Genomic DNA, 27,397 nt, shown 5'->3' on the forward strand with positions numbered 1-27,397 from the left:
AGCACTCTGTGCATCGTCCTTAGGATCGAGAAAAAACGTAGGAAGTAGAGGACTATTTCCTCGTTCAAGTGGAAAACGGAAGGCAGCTTTGGCAGAAATGCTGGGTGTGTCCGCAGGATTACTTTGTCCTTGTGAAAGGTAGTATATTTTTCTGAGGCGACCAACGCCTGGTTTTCACTGACTCTACGCACCGAGGTGAGGCAGACTAGTAGGGCCGTCTTGATGGTGACCAGCCTGATGTCTACAGACACCATTGGCTTGAACAGTTTGTGCGCCAGGGCGCCTAAGACTATGTTAAGGTCCCACAACGGGTGCGGTTTCTTGATGGGCGGGTAGAGCCTTGCGAGTCCCGTCAACTGTTTGACGATAGGATTGGAGGAGAAGACGCCCTCCTCAGAGTTCCTGTAAGCTCCGATGGCTGCAAGGTAAGTACTGTAGGTGTCGACCTGCACGCCAGAGTGGGCGAGGTGCGCCGAGAAGGAGAGCACGTCGTCCAAGGTGCACGCCAGGGGATTGATTTCTTTGGAGTCTGCCCAGTGGCAGAATCTGATCCATTTGCTTTTGTACTGGGCCCTGGTAGCCTTGCTCCTAGCGCCTTGTATGATCTCCAGATTAGCCTGTGAGAGGCTGAGGTGTCGCAGCGTTACCTGCTCAGGTACCACGCTGTGAGGGCTAGTTTCTGTGGCGCGGGGTGGATGACTGCCACCCTGTTGTGCCAGAAGATGTGCTGGGCCTGTCTGGAGGTGAATCGAGAGGCTGAGCAGCTTCGAAAACTATGGCCCGGTCGGCCACCAGGGAGCTACTAGAATGGTGTGGCATTGGAGAGACTCCTTGATTTTTAAAATTACTCTGAATTAGCGGCGTGGGCGGAAAGGCGTAGGCCTTCATGCCGTTCCACTGGAAGTGAAATGCATCGCCCATGGAGCCGGGGCCATGTCCCTGCCAGAAGGCGAACTGAGGGCACTTCTTGTTGTGCCAGGGGGCAAAGAGATCCATGTGGGGTTGAACCCTCCTGTTGAAGATCTCCTGAATAAAGAGATTGTTTAGCTGCCACTCTTAATTGTCCGCTCCCAGCCAGCTGAGCCTGTCCGCTTCCAGGTTGGACTCCCCCGGGAGGTGGACTGCTGTGAGGTAGATGTCGTTTTCCAGGGCCCATTCTCACATGCTGATTGCCAGTCTGCACAGAGGAGGGGATCAGGTGCCTCCCTGCTTGTTGACATAGTACATGCTGGTCGAGTTGTCTGTCAGGATGAGGACAACCATGCAGCAGAGAAATGGAAGGAATGCCCTGAGTGCTAGCCAGATGGCGTTCAGTTCTAGCCAATTTAAGTGGTATTTCTCTCCCTGTCGAGTCCAGTTGCTGTGGACCGAGAGATCGTCCAGGGTGGCCCCCCAGCCCTCGAGTGAAAAACCATGGTGATGGTGGCCTGCGGAGTGGGCTGCCAGAAGGGCTTGCCTGTCCGTAGGTTGCAGTCTCTGGACCACCAAGTTAGGTCCATGTGGAGAGATGGCGGAACATTGATTATCTCGTATTGAGAGCCCCGCTCCTGGTGCCATGAGGCTGCGAAGTGCAGCTTAATCCTCCTCATCCCTAGTCTCTTGTGCGGGACGGCTAATCGGCCAGCTGCCAGTAGACCCAGGAGATGTAGGTACCACCATGCCAAGGTCACTTCTCTGCTGAGGAAGAGGGCGATGGCCCTCTTGATGGCTGAGATTTTGTCCTCCGCCAAAAATACTTTTTCAGAGCACATGTCCCAGATGAGGCCCAAGAATGTCAGTCTGCGTAGGCTGCAGCTGTGACTTCTTGATATTGAGCGAAAAGCCCAGATCGAGCAATGTGTTCATAGGGGCATGGGAAGAGTGGTGAGCCGCTTCCGGAGATGTAGCCCTGACAAGCCGGTCGTCCAGGTATGGGTAGATGGAGGCCCAGAACTCTGAGGAGGACCTCCACTGCCCTCATGAGCCTGATAAAGACCTTGGGCGGCCAAAAGGAAGGACCTTGTATTGAAAATGGTAGCCCATGATCCTGAACCGTAGTAAAGAACGATGGGGGGCCAAATCACGTGTAGGTACACGTCCTTCAGATCCAGGGAGCACATCCAGTCTTCCTGGTCCAGTGTCTCCGCTATAAAAGCTGGAGTAACCATCTTGAATTTTTGCAGGGTTAAGGAGAGGTTGAGGGTGGAAAGGTCCAGTACAACTCTTGGGCCCGCCTGGTTCTTCTGAATGGCGAAAATCCTGGAGAAAAAGCCCAAGTCTCGCTGGGAGGCTGGGACTTCCTCCACTGCCTGGCTCTCTACGAGCAACCGGATCTCCGCCAACCGAGTTTTTGTCCCAATCTGTGGGATTGGAGGGGGAGGAGAGGCTGGGATAGGAAGGTGGTACCCGTGGATACTACGGAGAGGATCCAGGGGTCCGCGAAATTCTGGTGCCAGAAATATGCATGGAGAGCAAGCCTGCCCCCCACTGGAGACACATGGACCCGAAGGGGCATGTCATGCCTTCTTTCCCTCGAAGGCTGTCGCCGAGGAGGGAGGACTGGAAAAAGCCCTTACTCGTTCCCCCGCCCCCCACTTTTTGTGGCTTGCGCCGGTTCTGAAATGACGAATGGTCCGGCTGTCTGGATCTACGCTCCCGGAAGCCGCGGAACCCTCCTTATGTACGACCCCTATCTGAGCGCTGCTGAGATTGGGTGTACGATTTGGGCATGGTCTTTGTAAGGATGGATAAAGACTTGGCCGTTTGTGAGCTCTTTTTCGTTTTGTCCAGCTCTTCGTCTGTGGAGGAGTGGAAGAGGTCCCCCCCCTTGAATGGTAGATCTAGTATGCGTTCCTGGACGACCGGGTTGAATTTTGTTGCCCGGAGCCAGGCTGTCCTCATGTCTGTGGCAAAACAGCTGGAACGACCACAGGTGTCAATATGGGCCCCAGTGGATTCCATGAGGTCCTGTGCCACCAGCTCTGCCTCGGCTAGCCCCGCCTTAAAGCGCAATTAGCTGTGGGTGGGGAGTTCCGCAAGGAAGTCTGCAATTTACCGCCATAATTTGCCGGCAGCCAGCATGGCGTTGGCCTGATGCAGATGTAAGGAAGCGTTGGAATAGAGTTTCTTGCCATACGCCTCCAAGATCTTCTCCTCCTTGCCTAGCAGTGCTGCAGAGGAGGAGGCTGAGGACGACTCAGGCTTGGTGTATAGTGATGCAGCAGCGATCACAGAGGAATGTGGTTGAGGATGGGCCGAAAGCAAGAGTGTATCCCCCTCCATCTGCCTGTACTTGGCGTCCAGGCGTCAATTGACCGGCTGGGCTGAGTGTGGTTTGAGACAGCCCGTTTTGGCCAGGGAAACTACATCGTTCTGCATAGTAATCCCCGATTTGGCAGAGGGGCATCGGGTGAGGACTTCCGCCAGAACCTCCTCTGCCAGCTGCTCGACCTCAGGTAGGGGTAGGCCCAGATACTCTGCCAGGCCAGCAAGACGTTCATGGAAGGCCCTGGCGGAGGATGGCGTGTCCGGATCATCCTTCTCATCCGTATCCTGTGGATCTGGGGGATCCTGTGAAGGAGGATTAGTTGGCGCCAGAGGCTGGGGTACAGGGACAGCGTCCGGAGGCTGAGGTGGCGGCGGAGGCTGAGGAGTCGGCTTGGGAGCCGGAGGAGGAAGTGCCGGGGCGCCGACAGAGGAGTCTGTGTTGCCGCTAGCATTGCGGGAAGGACTTCCCTGATGGTGTCTTTGAGGATAACACCCATCCGAGGTCACTTCATGAGGCCGAGTAACCTCTGGAAGAAACCCTCTTCAGTGACTGAGGAGGTGTCAGGGGGGTGCCGACGGGGTAGCGGGAGGCTGCTGGAGCCGCTTCGTACCCAGCCCATACGGACGCAAAGGTAAGCTGCCCTGCACAAATGAGGGGTAGATTGTAGGCCACGTACCTGGTTGAGGCCAGTTCCACCTTGACACTCGTTCTTCGCCGAATTCCTGGAATGGCGTTGGACAGGTGACTCTTTCTGGCGCAGTGGCCATTTTGTCAAGCTGCCTGCCACGTGTTGCTCTGCCCGCTGGGCCCAGCCTCCTCCAAGACTCTTGCGTGTGGATCACGAGGCCTACCCTGCTCCTTGTGCCTAGACCCGGTAGGTGTGACACCCTCGACCCGGGGGTCGGTAGAGCTGCATTTAGGTACCCCCTCGGACCTATTGCTGGTATTAGGGCGGAGCCCCTCGGGTGAAGACCCGGTAAAAGAACCTTCCGGTCCCTCAACACTGTCACCCAGAGGATCCGAGGATCCCTCGGCCCGGAGGCCGGTAGCTGCAGCAGCCTCGGTGGACGTGCTGGTAGAAGGACCTGACCAGAGTGTCCCTGGGAAGGAGTCTCCCTTGTGGGGTGCGATAGAGAATAGCGACCCTACCTTGGGCCTGGTTCGATGCTTCACAAAGTTCTTGAGGTCCTCTGGAGGCAACTTCTGGAAAAGCTCCCTTCACCTGACTAGTCTGTTCTTCAGCGCTTTCGAGGACAGCGAGTCACACACTGAACAAGATTGCCAACCATGGTCTGGGCCAAGGCAATGTAGGCAGAGGGCGTGGGGTTCTGAAGTTGGGAAGTGCCGTTCCAGGATGGACACCTGCTGAACCCTGTGCAAGTTGACATGCACCGGGGAGGGGCGTGATGCCTGAGGACCGAGTTCCTGAATGATAAAAAAAGACAAAAGGAAGAATTATCCGCGGGTGGAATTACATGGCCAAAGCCAAGCCCAGGAGCACTGGTGAATTCGGCCCGTTCCCGTCCATGCGGAAAAGGGGACTGAGGTGTGGCGCCGGAGGGCGGAGTCAGGGCAGCGCATGCTCCCTGAGCCACACCCCGCGCGCCTCTAAATTTAAAGAGTAAGAATGTTTTTTCTGGTGAAAAAGGTTCCGTCGCCCGTCCCTTGGAAGGGATGCCCATACAGTATGGAGGAAAGGGGACGGGACGTAAGAGTAACAGTGTGTTGTACGTTTGGGTGGTCCCAGGGGCTTGGGTAAGAACGCTCAGAAGCTGCTCTCAATTTGTGCATATTGATGTCTTGGAATAGTTGCAAGCCCCCGGCTGTGCGCAAATGTATGTCGGATTTGTGCTGGTGCAATTACACAAACTGAATTCTGTAGAACGGCCCCAGCCAGCTTGAGATATATGGGAGCCATTCAAGAACTTCGTGAGGCGTAAACAACCATTGGAGGATGATGCAGAGGGTATCGGGTAATTGTTGAAACCAAGGCATCAAAGTGCAAATGATTTACTCCCACTCCTGATCCCTCATCCAATTCCACACTTTCTCCCTCTGATTTTGCCAACTACTTTTCCTCCAAAATCTTCACACTTAGGCAAAAACTTAACTCCCTCTCTGACTCCCCTCTCTCCTCCCTGCCTCTCCTCCATCTTCCACCATGTCCGTCTTCTCATCAGTTTCCCATTCTGATATCTCCTCCCTTCTATCCAAAGCCCACCCCACGTCTGCCCCCTCTGACCCTCTCCCCTCTGTTCTCATCCCTAAGGTCTATCATCTTATTATCCCTTACCTCTCCTCTTTCTTCAACTCCTGCCTCTCCTCATCTACCTTTCCCTCTGCTTTCAAACATGCAACGATAATTCCTATTCTCAAGAAACCCTCCGCTGATCCACTGCTAACTACAGACCTATCTCTCTCCTACCTTCCCTTTCCAAACGCCTTGCCTACTCCCAACTCTCTTCCTTTGTCTCTATTTCCTCTCTCCTTCCTCCTTTTCAATCTGGCTTCCGTCCCAAACACTCCACTGAAACTGCTCATCTCTATTCTCAATTCACTCCTCTCTGCTAGTCATGCTAAGCAATCCTCTATTCTTATACTCCTTGATCTCTCTGCTGCTTTCGACACTGTTGATCACCCACTCTTGCTCCATACCCTCTCCTCCTTCGGGTTCAAAGGCCCTGTTTTAAAATGGCTATCCTCTTATCTTTCCAACCGTTCCTTTGCTGTTTCATGGGGTGGCCAGACCTCTCCGTCCTTCCTGTTAATTTACGGTGTTCCTCAAGGCTCTGTACTTGGCCCTTTCCTCTGCTCTCTCTACACCTCCCTCATTGCCCCTGTTATTTCCTCCTGTGGTATCTCCCATAATTTCTATGCAGATGACAACTATTTCTCTCTTTCTCCTCCTTCACACCTGACATCCATCTTAAACTCTCCTCCTGCCTCACAGCCATTAAGAACTGGATGTCTTCCCGCTTTCTCTCTCTCAACACTGATAAAACCGAAGTCCTTTTCTTCCCCTCTAATACTCTCCCCCCCCTTTTATCCATTTTCCACCCACTGATCTTCCCATCTCCACCCATGCTCGCAACCTAGGCGTTCTATTTGACTCCTCTCTCAACTTCTCGCAACACATTTCACTCACCTCCCGCTCCTGCTGATTCCACCTCTACAACATTTGCAAAATCCGTCCCTCCCTCACTTTCCACACTACTAAACTCCTAATCTCCTCACTCATCTTTTCCCGTCTTTTCTACTGCTCCTCTCTATTCTTCGGACTTCCCTCTTCTCAGCTTACCCCTCTCAAATCCATATACCACTCTGCTATTCGTACCCTTTGTCTCCTTAACGCCCGTGATTCTATCTCCTCTTCGCTCTCTCATCTCGGCTGGCTATCTTTCCACCTACAACTAAAATACCACTTTCTCTGCCTCGTTTTCAAATCCCTCCATGGTCTTGCTCCTCCTTATCTCTCCTCCCTCCTCTCCTTCTACCCCCCCTCTCGTCGCTCCGCTGACCACTTCCTTCTCACTGTACCCCTTTCCCCCTGTGCTTCTTCCCTTTTCATCTTCTTGCTCCTCTACACTGGAACTCTCTCCCCCTCCCAATCCGCTCCGCCACTACCCTCACCTCATTTCGCACTTCCCTTAAATCCCTTCTCCTTCATTCCCCTCCGTGAAGCCCTCCCTGCCTTCTCAACTCCACCCCCCCCGATTTTCCCATCCCTTTAATTCCCCTCTCCCTTCACTCTCTACCCCTTCCTTCTACATGTATTCAATCCTTCTCCTGGTTCCCAACTCACCAATTCTCATTTCACTCCCCCACCCTCAGTTAATTGCTCTTTGCACTGTTTTATGGAATGATTCATGCTGTAATTCTTGCTCACAATGTTAATTGTTATTTCTCTGTATTTGTTGTTACAATGTAGAGCGCTTTGGCATAAAGCGCTCTATAAATAAATCAATTTAGTGACGTGCAATAGGTTGTCCCCTCAGCAAATGGTGGTTGGTAGTACCATGGTTGGTGTGCATTGCGGCAGGTGGTCCATGTACTATGGGCAGCACTGTACTTCTCTGGGCTTCCTGTCCTGAGATCCTGCTGTTTGTGTGTGCTTATTCTGGCCTTTAAACTGCAGTGTGATGTACTATTGTAACTTACTGATGTGAATACATTAAAATTAAAAAAAGAATTAAATCATAATGGTGCTGCAAGTGTCGTGAAAGGAATATTCTTGTACACTGCTTACCGAAACGTAGGTGGAATATAATCTGCAGGCAGCACAGGTGGTAATGGCTGGCCAGACATCGCCATATCAATTAGGTGCATGGCCAGAATAAACTCTTCTGCTGTGAGTTTCCCATCTTGGTCAATGTCTGAGAGATTCCTGTTGAATAGTTAAAGCAAGCATGGGTTAGAATTCTCAAAACAATGCTGTCAAAATTTAAAATCAATGTCTAGTGTGAATTCCATTATTTGAAAAAGGTCGGACGTGCATGCCATTGACTTCCTATATTATCTTCCCTACAAACATACATAAAAGGGAGCAAGAAGTGCAACAGTTGCAAATGCCATCAATAGTAAGAAAACGATAGAAAAGCATGAGCTATTTACTGGAACGCAATTTGCACAAAGAAAAAAAACTGGGAGGAATTATTAAAATGCTGTACAATATAATGAACTTTGTGCGAATATCAAAGAATCAGTAGTCTATATTTGAACTGTCTAAAATACCTTGAGAAAAACTGACTCAACTAGACCAGTCAACCCATAAAGTATTTGAAAAATTCCCTCTAGCAGGGGCAGCGCTCGAGAGCCATACCAAGATGGCGGTTCTCACATGAGCACTGCCCGTGCCAATTAATCCTGGTAAATCCTGCTAATACAGTAATCTTTTCCACAAACTGAATATTCCAGACTACTCAGAGTATTCCAAGAGTGCAATCTGGCGACAGTAGAATGCCAACAACCCCTCAGACGGGAATGATGCACCGATTCCCATCCACCCAAAACTCTGCCTGCGTCGCTCAGCAAGCTTCCGACTGGGAGTAGCCTCTCTGCCCAGCATTGGCTGCTTGGCCTGGGCCCAGACAGTTGAGGAGGAGGAGGAGGAGGGCAGCAATCTAGTCATTGGGATTACTGGCCACAGAAGGAGCAGACCGAAAGCAAACCGGACAAGTTGAAGTCTGGTTGAAAAACTATGCAAGGAGGGTCTTCACACAGGATGCACACTCCATGATTATTGTGGAACGAGCCCATAGAATACAGAGGATCAGGCATTCCCCAGGGGCCCCTCGAAGACCTATTGTAGCAAGCCTTCTTAACTATAGAGACCAGGGCACCATCTTGAGGGTGGCCAGGATTGGAACTTCGACTGAGACCAGATCCAAATCTTTCCAGATATTTCAGTGCCCGTACAAACGTCCAGGAAAACATTTGCAGGTGTGAAAGGAGCACTGCAAGAAAAGAATATGAAGCACTCTATGCAATTTCTTGCTAAATTAAGGGTGGAAAATGATGGTAAGATCCACTTCTTCGCTACACCCGAGGCGCCCAACAATTTTAATGGAAAAGTTCAACTCCTGGGCCCACATGATGGACAGAGACAAGGGAGGAGGCGAAAAACGACATGTCGATCTACAGGCCGGCATGGTCTAACAGCTCACGATGGGCCATGTAAGACATTGTTTCCTTACAAAATGTAGAGAGAAAAAAAAGACATGGTAGATTTGATCGAATTTCGGCTGCACGAAATTTTCATACAGCTGAAAGTTTCGACCAAATATACCATATGGTACCATTGTAGCGAACAAGGGGAGCAGGTGTTTCAGGGGTGTCCCCCGCTCCCTTGTTCCCTACAGTGGCATCGTGGCTGCGGGTGTGTTCTCCCGATTCCTGTATAATAAAGTTGAAAAAAAAGACCCTGCAGCGCCGGTTCCCATCCACATAAATGAAGGGAACCTGCATCGCAAAGATGGGGGAGTCGGCGGCACACAACTAGGTGTGCCGCCAACTGGTTAGTAGGGGGGTGGGTTGGGGATCGGGTAAGGGCATGCCACAAATCATGCATGATTTCAGCGTGGCATGCTTTTCGAATTCAGCATTTTTTATTCAAAATTACGCACTGTGATTAAATCACGTACATCCGTAAGACATAATGAAATAACTGACCAGATAATACTGGCTGTGCTAGGAGGCATACCATTAACCACAATCAGCGTTCTTACCAAGGATATTTGTAGATGCTGGTGCCTTGGTTGTGCTGATCGGCCACTTTCGTCGACCCCTTGTTAATGTTGTGGCTAACAGTGGGGGAGGAGGATTGGCAGGCAAATTGGGGTTGCCTGTGGAGGAGCGGTGGAATAGGGAGATGGGGAGTTTATTTGTCTTTACATGCGTTGCCAAATAGCAGGGGGAAGAGGCCGATAGAGGGAGAGACTGGGTATACAGTGGATGCAAATTGGTGGCAGATTGCCTCCTACGGGAGAGAAGACAAGCAGGGATACCCGGGTAATAACCTGAGTGAATAGCCCAGAGATAGTCCCATGGCATGTAAGTGTGTAGCTAGCTAAAGTGATAATTCAAGAAGCCACTTTGAATATTAGGTGGAGCAACCAGTCCCATAAAACAAGAAAACTCCTTTTATACATAAGACACCAAATACATATAGCTTTCCTCCAGGAGACCCACACCTTACAATTGCCTCAGTTTAGATTTCCATACCAGTGGAGGTGCCAAAGATACTACTCGTCAACTCCCGCCTATGCTTGGGGAGTAGCTATCCTTATTCACAGTTCCCTTAGATTTCTACTGGGAGAGGTGGTGGGGACGAAGAGGGGAGGTGACTGATGTTTGGAGGCACATGGAAGGGGTTCTGGTTACCCCCTAATAGAGCTAGCCAGAGTGTCTACAACTGGGCAGTAAACACTATACCCACTGCTTGGGAGTTTGTGGCGATATGGGGGTGGAGGAGAAGACTTCAATGTGGTCCTCGAGGACAAACTGAATAGATCCTTTATCTGCGTCAGGACTATATCCAAGTCAGTGAAGAAAATAAAATATGTACAATATACAATCTAGCGGGCGGTTGGCGACAGGCATCCACATAACAGAGAATACACCTTTCATTCATGGGTCCAAAACAGCCTAACGCATAGCCTTCAAGCTAGTTTCCAGAACAACATTACAGCTGGAAAGTCGAGATACGTCCACATCCGCTCTCAGATCACTTGCTGGTCGTACTGGTGAGTCAGGTTGGACAGGGTTGTTAAAACGGATGTAGGTAGCGTTTTAAATGTAATGCTCTAAAAGAGAAGGTATACAAACACAAGATAAAATATTTTCCTTTTTCGTTAATGATGGCACTGTTAATTCACACGGCACTCTATAGGAAGCCTTGAAGTACAGCCTAAGAGGAGTGTGTGTTTTGAAGGAGTCTGGAATATGGGCAATAAGGGCAGAATTGGGGGCCAACAAAGCGAGGCTTCGAGCACTGAAAAAGAGCCATCAAGAAACAGGCAATAAGGGCATGCTAGCGTATATGTAGAAAGAATTACAGAAATGTTGGGACAGTGCAAAGGGAAATTAAATACTTGAGCAAGCACAATAAACTACGACAGCATGGAGACTGTCAGAAACTGGGGCCGATACTGGCAAGGTTACTTCCTATGGAGAAAATGCATACAAACATCAATGTTATCTTGGCATGATGTTGGAAGATAGGAGACTTCTGAAAACGCTGACGTGTTCTGGGAATTTTACACAGACCTGTACACACCTAAAAAGGGGAACACAGGCACCCAGATTATGTAATAACTAGATGATATTAAGTTATAATGGCTATCTTCGGATCAACAGGAAATGCTTAACAAAGATCATGGTAGAATAAATACTTGAGGTGAAAGCCTGCTTGGGTCCAAAGCACCCAGACCAGATGGAATAACTATTGAAGTTTACAAAACCTATGCAGGTATTCTGGCTATGCAGTTGAAAAAAGTAATCCTGGAAGCCCTTATAACTGGAACCACCTCCGAACATTGAGAGAAGCGACGATCATCTTAATTCACAAATCGGGGAAGGAACAGGATCAATGTGCGGTATACAGACCAAACTCACTCAAAACAGAGAATAAGATGTATGCCAAGCTGATGTTGAATAGGCTACTACCTTATAATAAATAATAATCAGCATTTATATAGCGCTACGAACCCTCAGGCATCTGATCGCTGCTTATTAATACCCACAGTGTGTGGTGCTCATTTATCGACCTCGGAAGGATTAAGGGCTGAGTTTGGCCCTGCAGGGATTTGAACCTGCATCAGCAGGATCTGCACAGATGTCAAAGCCAGCACGCTACTCGCTGTGCTATCAGACCGGCTTATATGCAGACACTAGTACTTGCCGGTTACGGAGGTTTTTTGGATTGCTTAAAAAAACTTTTTTTTTTTTAAAGCTGGAGATCCCAACCATCTCCATTCTCCTTGATGCTGAAAAGTTGTTCAATTCAAGCAAGTGGCCATTCTTATTCGCAAGTACTGAGTACATAGGGGTTGGGGAATCCATTAGTCTCCATGATTGCGGTGATATACAGAACCCCAACAGCATGGATATTAGTAAACTGGATACTGTCGACCCCTCCACCCCCATTCCATCCTCTACTCATCGACGATGGGAAGGGGGATGAGGCAGGGTTGCCTCCTCGCACCAATGCTATTCACTTTAGCTATGGAACTACTTACACCACTGTTACATATACAGAGGGGCACACAGCTGTACATCCATAAACTGATCACATCAGTATATGCAAACTATGCAATGTTATTCATCAAAGACCACTCACTCAACACTGATCTTTACATATCGTGTGATGCTGAACGACCCTCTTTATACCAATAGTCTTGAAAAAATAGACCTAGTACCTAGTTGTTTTTTTACAATATCAAAAATAGTTTATTTTAATAGGTTGAATCACAACCCAACTTATTCTTTTATAAAACTAACTCTAAAACAGAATTTTCAGTAAAATGGACCCCACAACACAAAGTGGATACATCTACAATACAAATTACTAGTTTCACTCACATACATTCCTGTAACATGACTAGGGGTGTCATGGTATTAGTTTTATGACGGTACGATAACCTTCTTGCCAAATGACGGTATATCATGGTTATCGTGGTATAGCAGGTGGAGTTAGCTAATCTTAACAAATATTTTCTAAAAGATCATGAACTGTCAGATTTATCATCACAAACAAAACCAGGCACCCAGGACTAGAATTGGGCTTTTCAAACATACTTTCCACTGAAATGTCACCCCTTGCTTCCACCAAACACAAACACACATGTGGAGAGGAGGAGGGGAGAGCCGTGCTGCGACTGGCAAAGCAAACTTAATAGCTTTTCTTACGTGGTCATTTAGGCTTTTGGCTCCCCCACTGGCTACTGGTGAAGATGAACATGTTGCCATCTTGATAACCTACACGCCACAGATAAATCGAGGTTGATGGTAGTATACGCATGTGCGCATGAACACACACACACGCACTCTCTCTTTATGTGACAGCCTTTAGTTTACTTGCGGGCCAAAAGGTGTTCAGTAAACACGGACATGTCACCTTTGGTATGGCAGCAGTGAATACCCACAGAGATGAGTGAATTTTGCAGTGTGACTTATTATATGTAAATTCAATGATAGAACCAGGGAAATCCCCCATTGTCATATGTTTAGCAAACATTATCCATTATAAATATATAAACCCCAAAGCCGCCATCCCAAAGTAAACCCTTTTCCTTCTTGGCACTGTATTTATTCTTCCTATTGCTAACATATTGATTGTGTCAGGCATGTGTGGTTTATGGAATGGCATTAAAAACTGCTCCAACTAAAACTACTTGGCAGATGGCACATCCAACAGCGCAAGACCAAGACTACGCAGCACTTGCTTTCTGCAACCTTTCCAAATCAGACTGAAAAGCACACTTAACGGTATAAACGGTATACCGGTATAAACAATGTGACGGTTATTATTGGTCAATTAAGTGGTTCACGGTATCTTTAACGGTATACCGTTACATCCCTAAACATGACAATACAATACATCAACATATAAAATTTATATAATGATTTAAACATTTCCAATCACTGAGTGTTATTAACTCAGATTAAACAGTCCCGACATGTTTCAGTTCCTCGTGGCGCTTAATGCATGAACCTTCTTCAGGGGAAGAACACTTTTAATTTTATTCTCCACCATGTAATCCAGGGCCCCAACAGTACTCTTCAAACCGTACTCCTATAATTATTCAATACACAAAGAAAAACAGGGTATCACTACAGATCAACATCATCACAAATACATAAGTCAGCTCCATAATACTAACTATATTCCAGTAACATTAAAATATGTACTTATGTACTGGTAAGATCAAATGAACCAAATGGTCACTACATACCTCACAAGTAGGATTACTGCAGTTAGGTGTGCCACAATGCACCCGAATAACCTCCGACCTCTTTAAATAAGTCTGATAATGTTCTCTTAATGGTTCTTTAGTAACCACCAGGAACCTGATTTCAGCTGAGAAAGGAACAACACATTCTGTTTTAGAGTTAGTTTTATACAAGAATAAGTTGGGTTGTGATTCAACCTATTAAAATAAACTATTTTTGATATTGTAAAAAAACAACTAGGTACTAGGTCTATTTTTTCAAGACTATTGGTATAAAGAGGGTCGTTCAGCATCACACGATATGTAAAGATCAGTGTTGAGTGAGGGAATGTAATTTCTGTCTCCTTTATATGATGAAAATGTTGGTTATCCCCTAACCGTGAGAGAGAGGGAATGTTAAAACAAGGGGAACGGTAGACCTTTGTTAAAATAGATCTTTAGGAGGCTCTTTGTGGTCTCGAAGGTATGTTTTGAAAATAGGAACTCTAGATTTAGTCTGTGAAAGGAATAGTCTTTGTCCTTAATGTTGTAGAATTGTATTTGTTTGTTCCTAGTGGTTATACTTGTAACGCTCACCTGATTCTCGCAGAGGCGCCGGTCTTGACTGGGCGACTACCGTATCTTCAAAGGTGATGTGTAGCACCCGGTTGGCTCTTTGGGCTGGACCTCTGTGCACTGTATGCCTGACGTGTAGAGTAAGATGTCTGCAGATAGAAAATATGGGGTTAATGAACTGGGGTTATTGGGGTGTCCCTATCTCTTTCCTCTTCTCCTCTCCTGTAGACCCCAAAGGTTAACGCTCTCACCTTAGGTAAGTGAATGCCGAGCTCTCCATCTGCCTCGGGGCAGGGTGCTGTAACCAGTTTCTTCACTGGATAGGTAGCGCAGGCCTCTTGACTTCAGAGGACTGCTGTCCGTCGTTTACTGCACGAACGGTAAGTTTCGAGTCATTCAAATGTCTTTTTAAAGTCTTTAGTAATGATGTCTCTTGTTTTGCAGGGTTCCGGCGATGGCGGATGACGGGCTGAAGTGAGTTGAAGATGGAGCCCGTGTGATGAATAGAAGCGCCTGGAAGCACGTGAGTAAGCGCTTGTTGCCTGCTTCACGATGCGCTCTAACTGTCTTTTTATTTTGCAGGTACGAGTTCGGAGCGGCTGCAGGGTGCCGGAATACCCACTGGATTAGATGTGGAAAGGAGTAATGGCACGTGAGTATTAAAGTTCCCCAATGTCTTTAAACGCACCTTGTTTTGTCTTTCAGATGCGGATGCAGCGCCGAAGGCCTCCGGAGCGTGCGAAGAGTTGGTAAGCTTTTGTCTTTCAGATGCCGGAATGCAGTATGAAGACCTCCGGAGCGCACGAAGAGTAGGTAAGCCTTTGCCTTTCCGATGCCGGAATGCTAACCTGTTCTTTCTTGTCTTTATAGGTGTTGCTGAAGACTGGATTCAGGATGGTAAGCCTTTGCCTTTCAGATGCCGGAATGCTAACCTGTTCTTTCTTGTCTTTATAGGTGTTGCTGAAGACTGGATTCAGGATGGTAAGCCTTTTTCCTTAGGCCCAGGACTGGATGCAGAAGACACGATGAGCGTCCTGCTGCAGAGGGTGCAGAATAACGCAAAGCAAGATTCATCCACCGGGTGTGGTTTAAATAGCCTCCTGTAGTGCTTAGGTGTCTCCTTCCACAGCCACGCCTAAGTAAGAAAAGAGTTCCAGTGTTCTAAATCTAGGGAGTGGCTCCAGCCCCACCCAACAGGAAAAGTAGTTCCAAACAGAAGAGGATCAGAGGCTCAACTGGCAGGCAAGTAAGCAGCATGGTCTGCTGCAGGTAAGTCCACCCAAGCATTATGAGCCCGGCGCTTCCAGCGCTGGGACTGGGCATATTTATGAGCCTGGTGCCACCGGCGCCAGGACTGGGTCCAAAAGGTCCCAATTGGGACTGGTTGGCACTCGGAACCTGGGTTATGGATCTGCTTCCTAGGGAGTTGGGAAAACCCTGACCTTTTGGAAGCAGAGATCATGACAATACCGACTAGTTACCATTATGGCGACCGCCTCAGGCAAATGTCTTGCATACAGTGAAGAACACATACAAAAATTATTAGAATCTTTGTCAGTATTGGCAGACGCGGATGATGGTATTTTGAACAGGAATAATGACCAATGGGACGAATTGGCTCAACTCAGAAAACGTTTAATTCGTACAGAATTGCATGGGGTCATCATGTTACAATATCTTAAGAACCAAGCACTACCTCAAGGCCTCATAGTTAGAAATGAGCCGAGGTTATTTCTGGATAATCCAGAATTTAAGAAGACTTAGTAAGATGCACTATGAATAGAAATGGGTTTTTCAAAAATGACACTGGTTTAGACTTTGAAAATATAATGTGATGAGTCGGATATGGTTCAGGTATTGTAATGTATTTTTGTAATGTGTTGCATGGTTTACTTTATATGGGGTGGGTAACTTTGATTGCCTACAAACAATCACATTCAGAACTTGGTTTAATAATGGTCCCCTGGTTATGTTATAACCCCAAGGTTTTTTTAACCTGTCGAGCGGATTAGATTTTCTCCAACATGGAATCCTGTGTAAATTGTAATTGTGGTCACCATTTGGCCCACCGTGGTAGGTGTATGTGAGTTGGTTTATTTTCTGTTCATGGTGGTGTTCTTACAGGAGCGTAGTTACTAATTATGTTGACAATAACTGGACCAGTGGTTTTGCTACGTTTTTAAAATTTAGAGATATTGTTTACATATGGGTCCACGAGCTACGATTGAGTAAATTTGTTTACTATGTTTATGAAATAAAGAAAGTTAGTCCTTCGTTTATGTCTCAGCAATAGTATGCGCTATTTTCCATGAAACTAAGAAGGTTAGTCCTTCGTTTATGACTCAGCAATAGTGCACTTACGAGAGCAGTGGGTTAGCAGCCGAACCGCCGCACTTACTGGAATCTATTTTTGGGTTGCCGGAGCTACATTGGGTGAAGTTTCCATCCTTATTTAAGGTAACAACTATTGATATTGAGTACATTGTAGTTTAGAGATATTGTTTATATATCGGTCAATTACCCATGATCGAGTAAATCTGTTTACTATGTTAGAAGGTTAGTCCCTCGTTTATGTCTCAGCAATAGTATGCGCTACGTTCCATGAAACAAAGAAGGTTAGTCCTTCGTTTTTGTCTCAGCATTAGTGAACTTGAACTGCTTCTCATTACGAAAACATGGTGTTAGCAGCCGAACCGCCGCACTGACTGGAATCTATTCCTGGTTGCCGGAGCCACATTGGGTGAAGTTTCCGTCCTCATTTAAGGTTACAACTATTGATATTGAGTACATTATACTGTAGACGCTACTAATTGGGTATGAAATGATGGGCCATCGTCTTACACGAGCATTTATTTGGATTTTTTTCAAATAATGGTTGATATTAAGTAAACTACATTGTATTGGGCATAGCGCGTTACAGAACTACATGTGATATTTTTTAGCTAGAACATTGATCCCGTTTCTTCTGTTGTAGGTTACATTTTTGGACAATTTACCAGCGATTAAGAATATGTAAACAATCTCTTCATCCACGCAGGAGTATTGGTGTGGCGTAATAGGTATATATGCATATATTGTTTTGAATTAGTGATAATGCTATGGTGAAGGTTGTAGTTTTAACAGCACTATAGGGGTGATACATGGATGGCATGACCACATTGAATGATAGGGATACACGTTGGGGCACTACCTAGATGGGCAGGTTTATCGAAGCTCTACATAGTTTCTGCGGTCACGTGATTTTGTGATGAAGTGAGGGCGTAGTGGTTGTGTTGTTCACACCACTGTTTGTTTGTTGTTCCTTCCTCAGCTGAAATCAGGTTCCTGGTTACTAAAGAACCATTAAGAGAACATTATCAGACTTAAAGAGGTCGGAGGTTATTCGGGTGCATTGTGGCACACCTACACTGCAGTAATCCTACTTGTGAGGTATGTAGTGACCATTTGGTTCATTTGATCTTACCAGTACATAGGTACATATTTTAATGTTACTGGAATATAGTTAGTATTATGGAGCTGACTTATGTATTTGTGATGATGTTGATCTGTAGTGATACCCTGTTTTTCTTTGTGTATTGAATAATTATAGGAGTACGGTTTGAAGAGTACTGTTGGGGCCCTGGATTACATGGTGGAGAATAAAATTAAAAGTGTTCTTCCCCTGAAGAAGGTTCATGCATTAAGCGCCACAAGGAACTGAAACATGTCGGGACTGTTTAATCTGAGTTAATAACACTCAGTGATTGGAAATGTTTAAATCATTATATAAATTTTATATGTTGATATATTGTATTGTCATGTTATAGGAATGTATGTGAGTGAAACTAGTAATTTGTATTGTAGATGTATCCACTTTGTGTTGTGGGGTCCATTTTACTGAAAATTCTGTTTTAGAGTTAGTTTTATAAAAGAATAAGTTGGGTTGTGATTCAACCTATTAAAATAAACTATTTTTGATATTGTAAAAAAAAAAACTAGGTACTAGGTCTATTTTTTCAAGACTATTGGTATAAAGAGGGTCGTTCAGCATCACACGATATGTAAAGATCAGTGTTGAGTGAGGGAATGTAATTTCTGTCTCCTTTATATGATGAAAATGTTGGTTATCCCCTAACCGTGAGAGAGAGGGAATGTTAAAACAAGGGGAACGGTAGACCTTTGTTAAGATAGATTCATCAAAGACCTGCAGGATAATCTCTACCCTATAATACAACAAGTTAATAGGTTTGGGGAACACTCGGGCTTTGCATCAATCATGGGAAGTTGGTGATATTCCCTAAACAGATGGCACGCCTACTTTCAAAGATGACTTTGGATTTTAATGGGAACAGTACAACACCAAATACTTAGAGTAGCAATCACGAGGGACCCAAACCTGCTCTTTAGGGAAAATTATGGTAGAGATATACAAGTGCAGAGGTGAGAGGTGTCCTATTATCCCTGATTGGCAGGATCGCCTTGATAAAGATGGTAGTCCTTCCTGGATTCTTGTATCCATGTTTAAATGTTCCCCTGGTGCTGCCTGGATGCTTTTTATCTCATACCAGTGGTGTATTGTTGGAGCAGATTTGGGCGGGGAAACTGGCAGGGTTAGAATGGGATAAACTGGTGCTGCCGCCAACTAAAATAGTCTTTGCACTCCCAGACTTTGAGGAATACTATTTAGTGTTGCAGGTGCACTATCTGGCATTATGGTACCCAGAGAGACAGTACAGACAAGATGTGCAACTAGAAAAAGCATTTGTTGCAGATTTTCTGCGTGCTGCAATACTTTGTGGGGTCGAGAACAAGAGGAATGAGATATAGTTGCATGCCTGGCTGAAGCTTGGAGGAAGATTGTAGCTAAGCAAGTAGTTGGTATATTATACTCCGCTTTGTATTCAGTAAAATATCTGGGGGGGGTGAGAAAAACACACGAAAGAGCATATATACAACACACGAAAGAGCACCTTTAGACTGGGTTTTGCTACGTTTGTGAGCCATTTCCCAAAGGGGTCCTTCTTAACCATACAGTCCTTCAAAGCCAGGGGTCACATCTCCCCAATCGAACTTTATGTACTTCAGACTTAGGAATGAACTCAAAGAAGTATTCCCAACACAGCCTCTCGCATGTATGCTACATGACACTTAGTCCGAGGGGGTAGGTCATAAGGTCTCTCCTGCATATAGGACAGGATCATGCAGGACTCTCAATCCTAAAGACTTCAGTAGGAGTGGAGTCTGGATATATATAAAGCTCAAGGGAAAAAAAGTAATTAAACCCACAAAGGACCAATGGGAGCTTCAATGTGAATCCATGGCCTTAAACATTTTAACACAAGAAAATATGAGTTTTTACGGTTTCATTAATTACTTTTTCAATTGGCCCAAAGCTCACTCTCTCTCCCTCATGGAAAACATCCAACTTTCCCTAAAGCAATTAATCTATCGCTGTATCGCGCTGATGTGCCACTTATGTAGGTAAAGGGCTAGAAAAGAGATTAGCCCTAGTCTATCAATCTAGTTCACAACGTAACTTTTTAGATTCACCTTAATAGACTGTACCCCATCTGTAAACATATTTAACATTGCACATTAAAAAAACTTTAAAGTGTCAAGGCTCATGACACAGGGGGAGTTGCGTCTACTTTTATTGCTCTCTCGTGTCTAGTAAAAGACAGATCTCTCGGTCAAATACTAAGATTATTGCTTCAAATTCTGGCATCCACTAAATCGATGCCCTAAGAGCTGAGGGTTTCAGCGGATTACACACATTTAGAAACACTTTCTTCAGGACCCCATCATTATTCTAAAGGACAAGGAATGGCTGAAGATTTGAAATCAGAAGGTAAATTGTTTTGTTTCATCAATCAGATTGCGAGGCTGCTTTCTTTATTCAATATTTATTTGCGATCTTGAGATTTCAAATGGTGAGAATCAAGGCAATCTGCATGCATATTATACTGCCATTGCCCCGAAACTAAACCAGGAAGTGTATATTTTGTTGATTTGATTCTTGTTCACATTTGATTTATTTTGTGCCAGTGCATTTTCTTGCGGTTGCTCCGACCGGCATGGTTTCAATCCAGACTAAAAACAAGTCTATTTGAATGCCATGTAGAAGTTAATCCAATTCAAGGTAATTGAGACATATTATACCCCAACCAAACTGCAAAGCTACAGATATTAACCCTCTATCTCATGAATGCCCATACTGTAAAAAAAATGGTTTGCCGACTTGGTTCACTTAGCGCTGCTTGTCCTTTAATATTTGAATTCTGGCATGGGGTTTGAGGTTCTAGCACATTATAAAAGAGCACATTGTAATGGACCAGATTGTGGCGTTGCTGGGATACGCTCGACTGACAAGGTTTTTTTGCATCGTTTGATATCATGCAGGTGTTGCCTCAATGTAGAGTTGCAATAACTTGGTCCAAGGCTACGGCTATCCGATATAGCATATGGTTACGATATGGAGGTAATATATTACACAGCCACGCTAATGGCTTTGTAGTTATGGCTAAATTGCTGTTTCGATAGGAAGAGCACTTTTTGGGCAGCTTATAACTCCGCTCCCTCTGGACGATTCGTCCCCAAACTTTGCAAAAAAAGTATATGGACCACTGAATTGTTTAGCAAAGTTTGGTGATGTTTGGTCCAGAGGGGCAAAAGTTATAGGGGGGTCCCAAAATGTCTTTTTTTCCCATAGACTGAATGGGGGAAAAACTTTGCGCACGCCTACAGGTCAAACCGCTGGATGGATTTTCACCAAATTTGCGGCAGGGGCAATCCGTCCAGTATTTCCTTTAAAACTACCCAAAAATATGTCTAAAAAAAAATGTGTGATATCTAGGTCCGCTCCGCGGTCACACTTCCCAGTTTGTTCCGGACAAGATACCGATTGGCTAGGGGGTGGCGTCATGACCAAGGACACGCGACGTCTCCGCCGATTGGCTGCAGTGAGCCGTGATGTTCGTCAGAATGTTTGGATGCGCCCGACATCTTGGATCCGCCGACAGCGCAGCGGCGACCAAAGGCGAAATGCTGTTTCGGAAACTGTTTTGGTGTGTTAGAGTGCTTGGGGAGGTTCGGAGAGTAAGAGATGGGTGAAATACTGTATTTGTTTAGGCAGCAGGTGATGCATTCCCTATGCCCGCCTTGTCCGGGATGTTTGTAGGTGATGGGTCTCATAAGGATAGTACTTCGGTCCATGCTGTGCACAGGCAACTTGAAACTGTTCTAAGGACACGCGTGGTGTTAGCGAACATTACAATTGAGTATATGCTGTAGTTAACATTTTTGTTTCTATGGGTGTCCTCCTGATTTATACGCCGCCATGGGTGTGATATGCTGCTGTGGTTGTGGCCAGGGCCTAGAGTCTTGGGTGCATGGCCGTATGCCATACTCCCTAGACGCTAGGCCCTGGCCACAACCACCGCAGCATATCACAGCTATAGATACACCCGTAGTATAAAACATCAATCAGGTGGTTGTGGGGAGGGCCTAGGGTCTTGGGTGCATGGCCAAAGGCCATGCACCCAAGACCAAATTTATATGTAGTGAAGTTACAAGCCACAATGGGTGCGCTATGCTGTGGTGGTTCTGGCCAGGACGTAGAGTCGTGGGTGCATGGCCAAAGGCCATGCACCCAAGAACAAAGTTATAACCACTGGAGTTATAAGCCACTACGGGTTTTATATACTGCACACCCATACATTCAAAAATCTATGGCCTTACACCCAAGACTCTAGGCTCTGGCCACAACCACTGCAGCATATCAGCTATAGATACACCCGTAGTATCAAACATCAATCAGGTGGTTGTGGGGAGGGCCTAGAGTCTTGGGTGCATGGCCGATGGCCATTCACCCAAGACCAAATTTATACGTAGTGAAGTTACAAGCCACAATGGGTGCGATATGCTGTGGTGGTTCTGGCCAGGACGTAGAGTCTTGGGTGCATGGCCAGAGGCCATGCACCCAAGAACAAAGGTATAAGCACTGAAGTTATAAGGTACCTTGGGTTTTATATAGTGCAGTGGTTGTGGGCAGGACGTAGAGTTTTGAGTGCATGGCCATAGACCGTATGCCATACTCCCAAAGCCCTGGCCCCAACCACCGCAGCATATCACAGCAATGGATACACCCGTAGTATTGCTTATCGCTCAGATGGTTGTGGGGACGGTGTACAGTCTTGGGTGCATGGCCAAAGGCCATGCACCCAAGAACAAACTTATAAGCACTGGAGTTATAAGCCACTGTACACCCATACATTCAAATATCTATGGACATACACCCAAAACTCTATGCCCTGCCCACAACCACTGCAGCATATTATACAGCCATGGTAGTGGCTGTGTAGTTATGGTGAAGTTGCTGTTTCGATAGGAAGAGCACTTGTTGGGTGGCTTATAACTCCGCTCCCCCTGGACGAATCCTCACCAAACTTTGCAAAAAAAAAGTATATGGGCCACTCTGAATTTTTTTGGAAAGTTTGGTGATGTTTGGTCCGGGGGTTGGGGGGGGGAGCTATAGGGGGGTCCCAAAACGTCTCTTTTTCCCATGGACTGAATGGGGGAAAAACTGTGTGTCCGCGGACATGTGGTGCTTTCACTGATTGGTTTTGGAACAGCGTGAAGTGCATCAGATTTCTTCGCTGCCCCCGCCATCTTATATTCATGTTTTAGTGTACGCGGACATCGCCGGTAACACATACAAAACAAGACACCATTGCACTTGTTACACTTATGAAATACTATTTCCAAAAGTTAGCTTTAAGGAGGCTGGGATGGGATGTGGCAGCAGAAACTCAAAAAGTGGTGTTTTCTTGTGACCAAAGTCATACGATAAAGTGGAAGTTGGTGCTCACTGTACGGCGACCAATTACTGCATCTGTGTTACAATGTATTTAGAATAATATTGCTGTCAGACTGGCGTCCTACGTTTTCAAATCTGAGGCCGCCACCTGCACTGTTTGATGGAAACAGCGGTTCTGGAGGTGTATGGGAGTAACGGTTCTCATGATTGTATTCTCATATGTTGTTGCAAAGTGAGAATGTATTTGCCTTCTGAGTGAAGGTCACTTGAGTTGCTTTTTTTGGTTGGGAGCTCAGTAGGCCCACGCATCCGAGTGGATCTATAAGGGGCAATTGTTTTTGGACCTTCAGCGAAAGGGAAACTTCAGAAGCAATGCAAGGAATGAAAGCTTTGAAAAAAATAGCGTTTGATAAGGTTATGTTTTAAAAATGTTTGTAAGGCACATGACATATCAGTTCACGAAGATTCTTCGGTGCGAATACATTGCTGTCTGACTTGGCCAAAAACAATGGAGGCAGTCAATATTATGTTAGTTTAATTTTGACGACTCTACACCGAACCGCGTTTAAATTTTATATTACCGAAACACTAATTGTGACAATATAACTGAAGTATTATCTTTCTGTGCAGTTGTATTTTTCCTCCAATAACGGAGAGTGCAGACTTTCCGCGTTTTCACGGTATGACTAGACTCACCCTTTTTGAGCGTTGATATTTCTTCTTTGAAATGTCATGTTTGCCCGCATAGCTTTGTGTATCACTGTGCACATTCTTTTGGTCTTGTTTGAAATCACGAGATGTAATTTTTTTTTACTTGTCCATTCATTTTCGCTTCATAACTGAATTACCATTTTACTGTGTAGTTGCCATTTTTTTTTAAACTTTACGGCGAGTGCAGATTCTCTGCATTTGTAGGCTGTCACTATATTTACCCATGGTCAATGCTAATATTTCCCTAAAATGTCTTGTTTGACCACTTACATTTGTGTATTACTTTCCACATTCTTTGTGTCTTTTTTGCAATTTTTTGCTAAAGGTTGGGTATTGACACGTATTTTCTCTTATGTTTTCCGCCCAGCTACATCTTGCCGTACTGTGCGTGCCATGGTTTCCAGATGCCGAGTGACTGCTTCTATGGACGCCAAATGCAACTGCTCGTGACCGGCTGTCTGTCCATCACAATTTTGTGGGATGACCACCCAGGCCCCCTTTGTCCATACGCTGAACTGGCTATTAGGAGCAACATCACATCATTTATGGTGGTGTAGGCCCCGTCGTGGATATCACTGTGCAAACAAAGCGGGTGCTTTAACAAAAACGCATACTTTGTGTATGGGAAAAGAACAACGTGTGCCTCACCTTTAACATTTGCAATGACGCCCTTAGAACCATTGTTACAATTTAATTGAAAATGGGATTACTCTGATGGTCTGACAGTTTCTTGTTAAATAAAACTAGTTTACAAACTCTAAAATATTAAAGTTTTCTTTTAAAATCCAGTCTATCATTTCAAAATGTAAGGTACTATGTTGTACGTCGCTGTATGTTCATTTACAGGTTCTGCGTCACATACTTTTGCTTTTTGCAGGCTACCATGGAAAGCAAAGAGGGGCCATGTATGGAACAACCGCCTTCCCTTTCTATGGTGGCCATCTTGAAAAAAGATTGTTTTGTAATCCGGCCCGCAACCAGAAATCCTATTTTTTAGTAGCACACGTTACTGCTTTGCAAATCTAGACTATTACTGGCACATCTTATTGCATCTATGTCCTTTACTGAGAAATATAAAGTACATGGAGTGTATGCAATTTTATTTTCAAAATATATTTACACTGTGAAAGGTGGTTCTTAACGGAACATTTACTTTGTTTATGGATGGCTTTCTTTTTTGGTAGGACAGCTAATAAGGCAATTTGCGAACGGAAATGAGGAAAGAGGCACCAAACAGTAATATGGGCCGGTAGGAGAACGGCGAAAAATGTTGTGCGTTTGTTATTTGTAAGGTAGGGACAGTGTTTCTCATGCTCTTTCATTACAGCAGTGCTGCCGTCTCTTGGGGAAGAGGGATGGCCTTAGCTGATGTCGTTTTCAGATAAGTAGAACTTTTGCTAAAAGTATGTAATGTGTACTATATTGCTAATGGCTGACTACCAATATGTGTTGGCGCTCTGCAAGGGAAATGTTGAAGGTGGATGTTCCTATATCAATATAAAATCTATTTCCATACTGTCCACGAGGCATACATCTTACTGTTAAGTGTGTACGGATTCCTGGACACGTCACCGTGCTGTACGCCAGCATATTGTCATGTGGCATTCTCTGCAAGGTGTATGCTCTTTAGCAAAAAAACTTTGTTAAAGGGACATTATAGATAAGTTGCGCTACTAAAAACCTGGGAAATTCAGAAAAAAAAAACGTATAACCGTGACATTATGGTTCGAAGTAAAACCGAAAACCCCCTGAAATTCGCCATTTATGGTAGGCTAAGCAACCGTAACTGGCTGCACCACTGTGCACTGCTAACACTAATACCAGGACATCAAAGATGACATCACAAATGTCATTGATGACATCACTGACGACATCACATGTCTGGCTCACTCTTTTTTCCTTCACCGATATGTCTGGGGCAATAACAGGCAGGAACTAAAAAGTCACTATATTATAGTACAAAGTACTATGGTGACAGAACAGATGACATTACATGTGTAACTCCTTTTTTTGTTCACTGACATATGTAAGCCAGGTGGCTTTCTTCACTGTCAGTGAAGAGTTTAAGAAGGTAAAAGTTCTATATTTGTAGTCCTTCCCCTTCTCATGTGTTGTTACAATACTTTGCTTAAGTTACGGTTACATCATATCATACATATGCATACAAGAAGAAGGAATCCAGAAACACAAGAATCTTTTCTGTGCATGAAGTTAATTAGTTCGGGTTTGAACATTTTGTATTAAAGCTGCAGTTTTTGGTGCATGCTTTACGTGCCGTGTATATGCGTATATGTTTATGCATTGTGCTCTATATATGTTTTTGTAAGTAATAGGCTAATAATGCAGTAAGGGAAGCATACATAGATACTTATGTTTCAAAGTATGTAAACATTTGTAATGGTAGCATTTATCAATGTAGTATGCAACATGGGAAGATTGCAAATATTGTATCTTTGTAGTGCATGCTGCAGACATGTCTACATTTCTTCACGAGGTCTTTCATGTACTGAAATGATATGATCTGGCATTTGTAACGCACCTATACACAAGTGTTTCAAGGCGCGACTAGGCAGGGAGGGGGGGAACAAGGGGAAGACGGACAACGATCCTACTAGGCCAGGTGTCATATAGATCGCGCAGGGGTAGGGGGAAGGGAAAAAGTGGAAGGGGAGGGGGGGGAAGTGCAGTACAAGGTAAGTAGAATAAAATAAATAAATAGGGCCAGCTAGTGGCAAGTGCAAGGTAAGTGCAGGCAAGTGCTGGGAAGGGGGGGCTGTAGGGATACAGAGATAGTCCCACAGTGCAGGGGTTGCCAGGGAGGCAGTGCAAGTGGAGAGTGGCTGGGCCCAGGACCGAGGTCGGTGAGAGTGGCCCAGTTGCAGATTCAGTGCAGTTTCAGTGAAGAATTTAGCAGAGGAGAGGGAGAGAGAAAGCAGAAGCAAAGAGGAAGGTTTTGAGGTGCTTCCGGAACCGGACCTGGTTCTCCTCAAGTTTCAGGGAGGCAAGAAGGCTGTTCCAGAGGGAGGCCCCTGCCGCGGAGAGAGATCTACCCCCAGCTTGTTGCTTCGAGAAGCAGCTGACCCTGAGGGAGTTGGAGACGGATGAGCGAAGGGCTCGGGAAGGAAGTTATTTAGGAAGAACTCAGTAATGGAATTGTTTTTTTTCATCAATGCATTGCTTAATAAACTAAGTGGCATATCTTAGTTCTTCAATCATCTCTGATACTTTTCTGCCAATTATATAATTACAATCCCTTTTGGAGCCTCTGCATGAAAACTAAATGTACATGTGATGCCATCAGTGATGTCAATGACATTTGTGATGTCATCTTTGATGTCCTGGATGTTAGTGTTAGCGGTGCAGCTAGTTATGGTTGCTTAGCCTACCATAACAGGCGAATTTCGGGGTTTTTTCGGTTTTACTTCGAACCATAATGTCACGGTTCTAAAGTTTTTTTTAGTGAATTTCACAGGTTTTTAGTAGCGCAACTTAACCATAACGTCCCCCTAACAAAGTTTTTTTTGTGAATATATATATATATTCAAAGCCCCAGAACATACAAACCCCAGATATGAGGGCACCTTACTCTAAATCGGAGCCGAGCTACCCTAATCTGAATTTGTCCGCGTGCATCGAACTCCC

At 45.4% G+C, this 27,397-nt stretch overlaps 1 protein-coding gene across 4 annotated transcripts in view; it reads right to left on the minus strand.

Annotated features, from left to right (window-relative positions):
* Positions 1 to 27,397, minus strand: part of ITSN1 (intersectin 1) — a 3,188,156-nt gene that overhangs the window by 2,188,376 nt on the left and 972,383 nt on the right. For all 4 annotated transcript variants that reach the window (XM_069636218.1, XM_069636217.1, XM_069636220.1 and 1 more), the window contains exon 11: positions 7,494 to 7,631. In XM_069636218.1, coding sequence (XP_069492319.1) covers positions 7,494 to 7,631 — 138 coding nt within the window. The remainder of the gene's footprint in view (positions 1 to 7,493; positions 7,632 to 27,397) is intronic.

This window comes from Ambystoma mexicanum, chromosome 7p, assembly GCF_040938575.1.
Source record: "Ambystoma mexicanum isolate Mex_15411 chromosome 7p, UKY_AmexF1_1, whole genome shotgun sequence".
NCBI lineage: Eukaryota > Metazoa > Chordata > Amphibia > Caudata > Ambystomatidae > Ambystoma > Ambystoma mexicanum.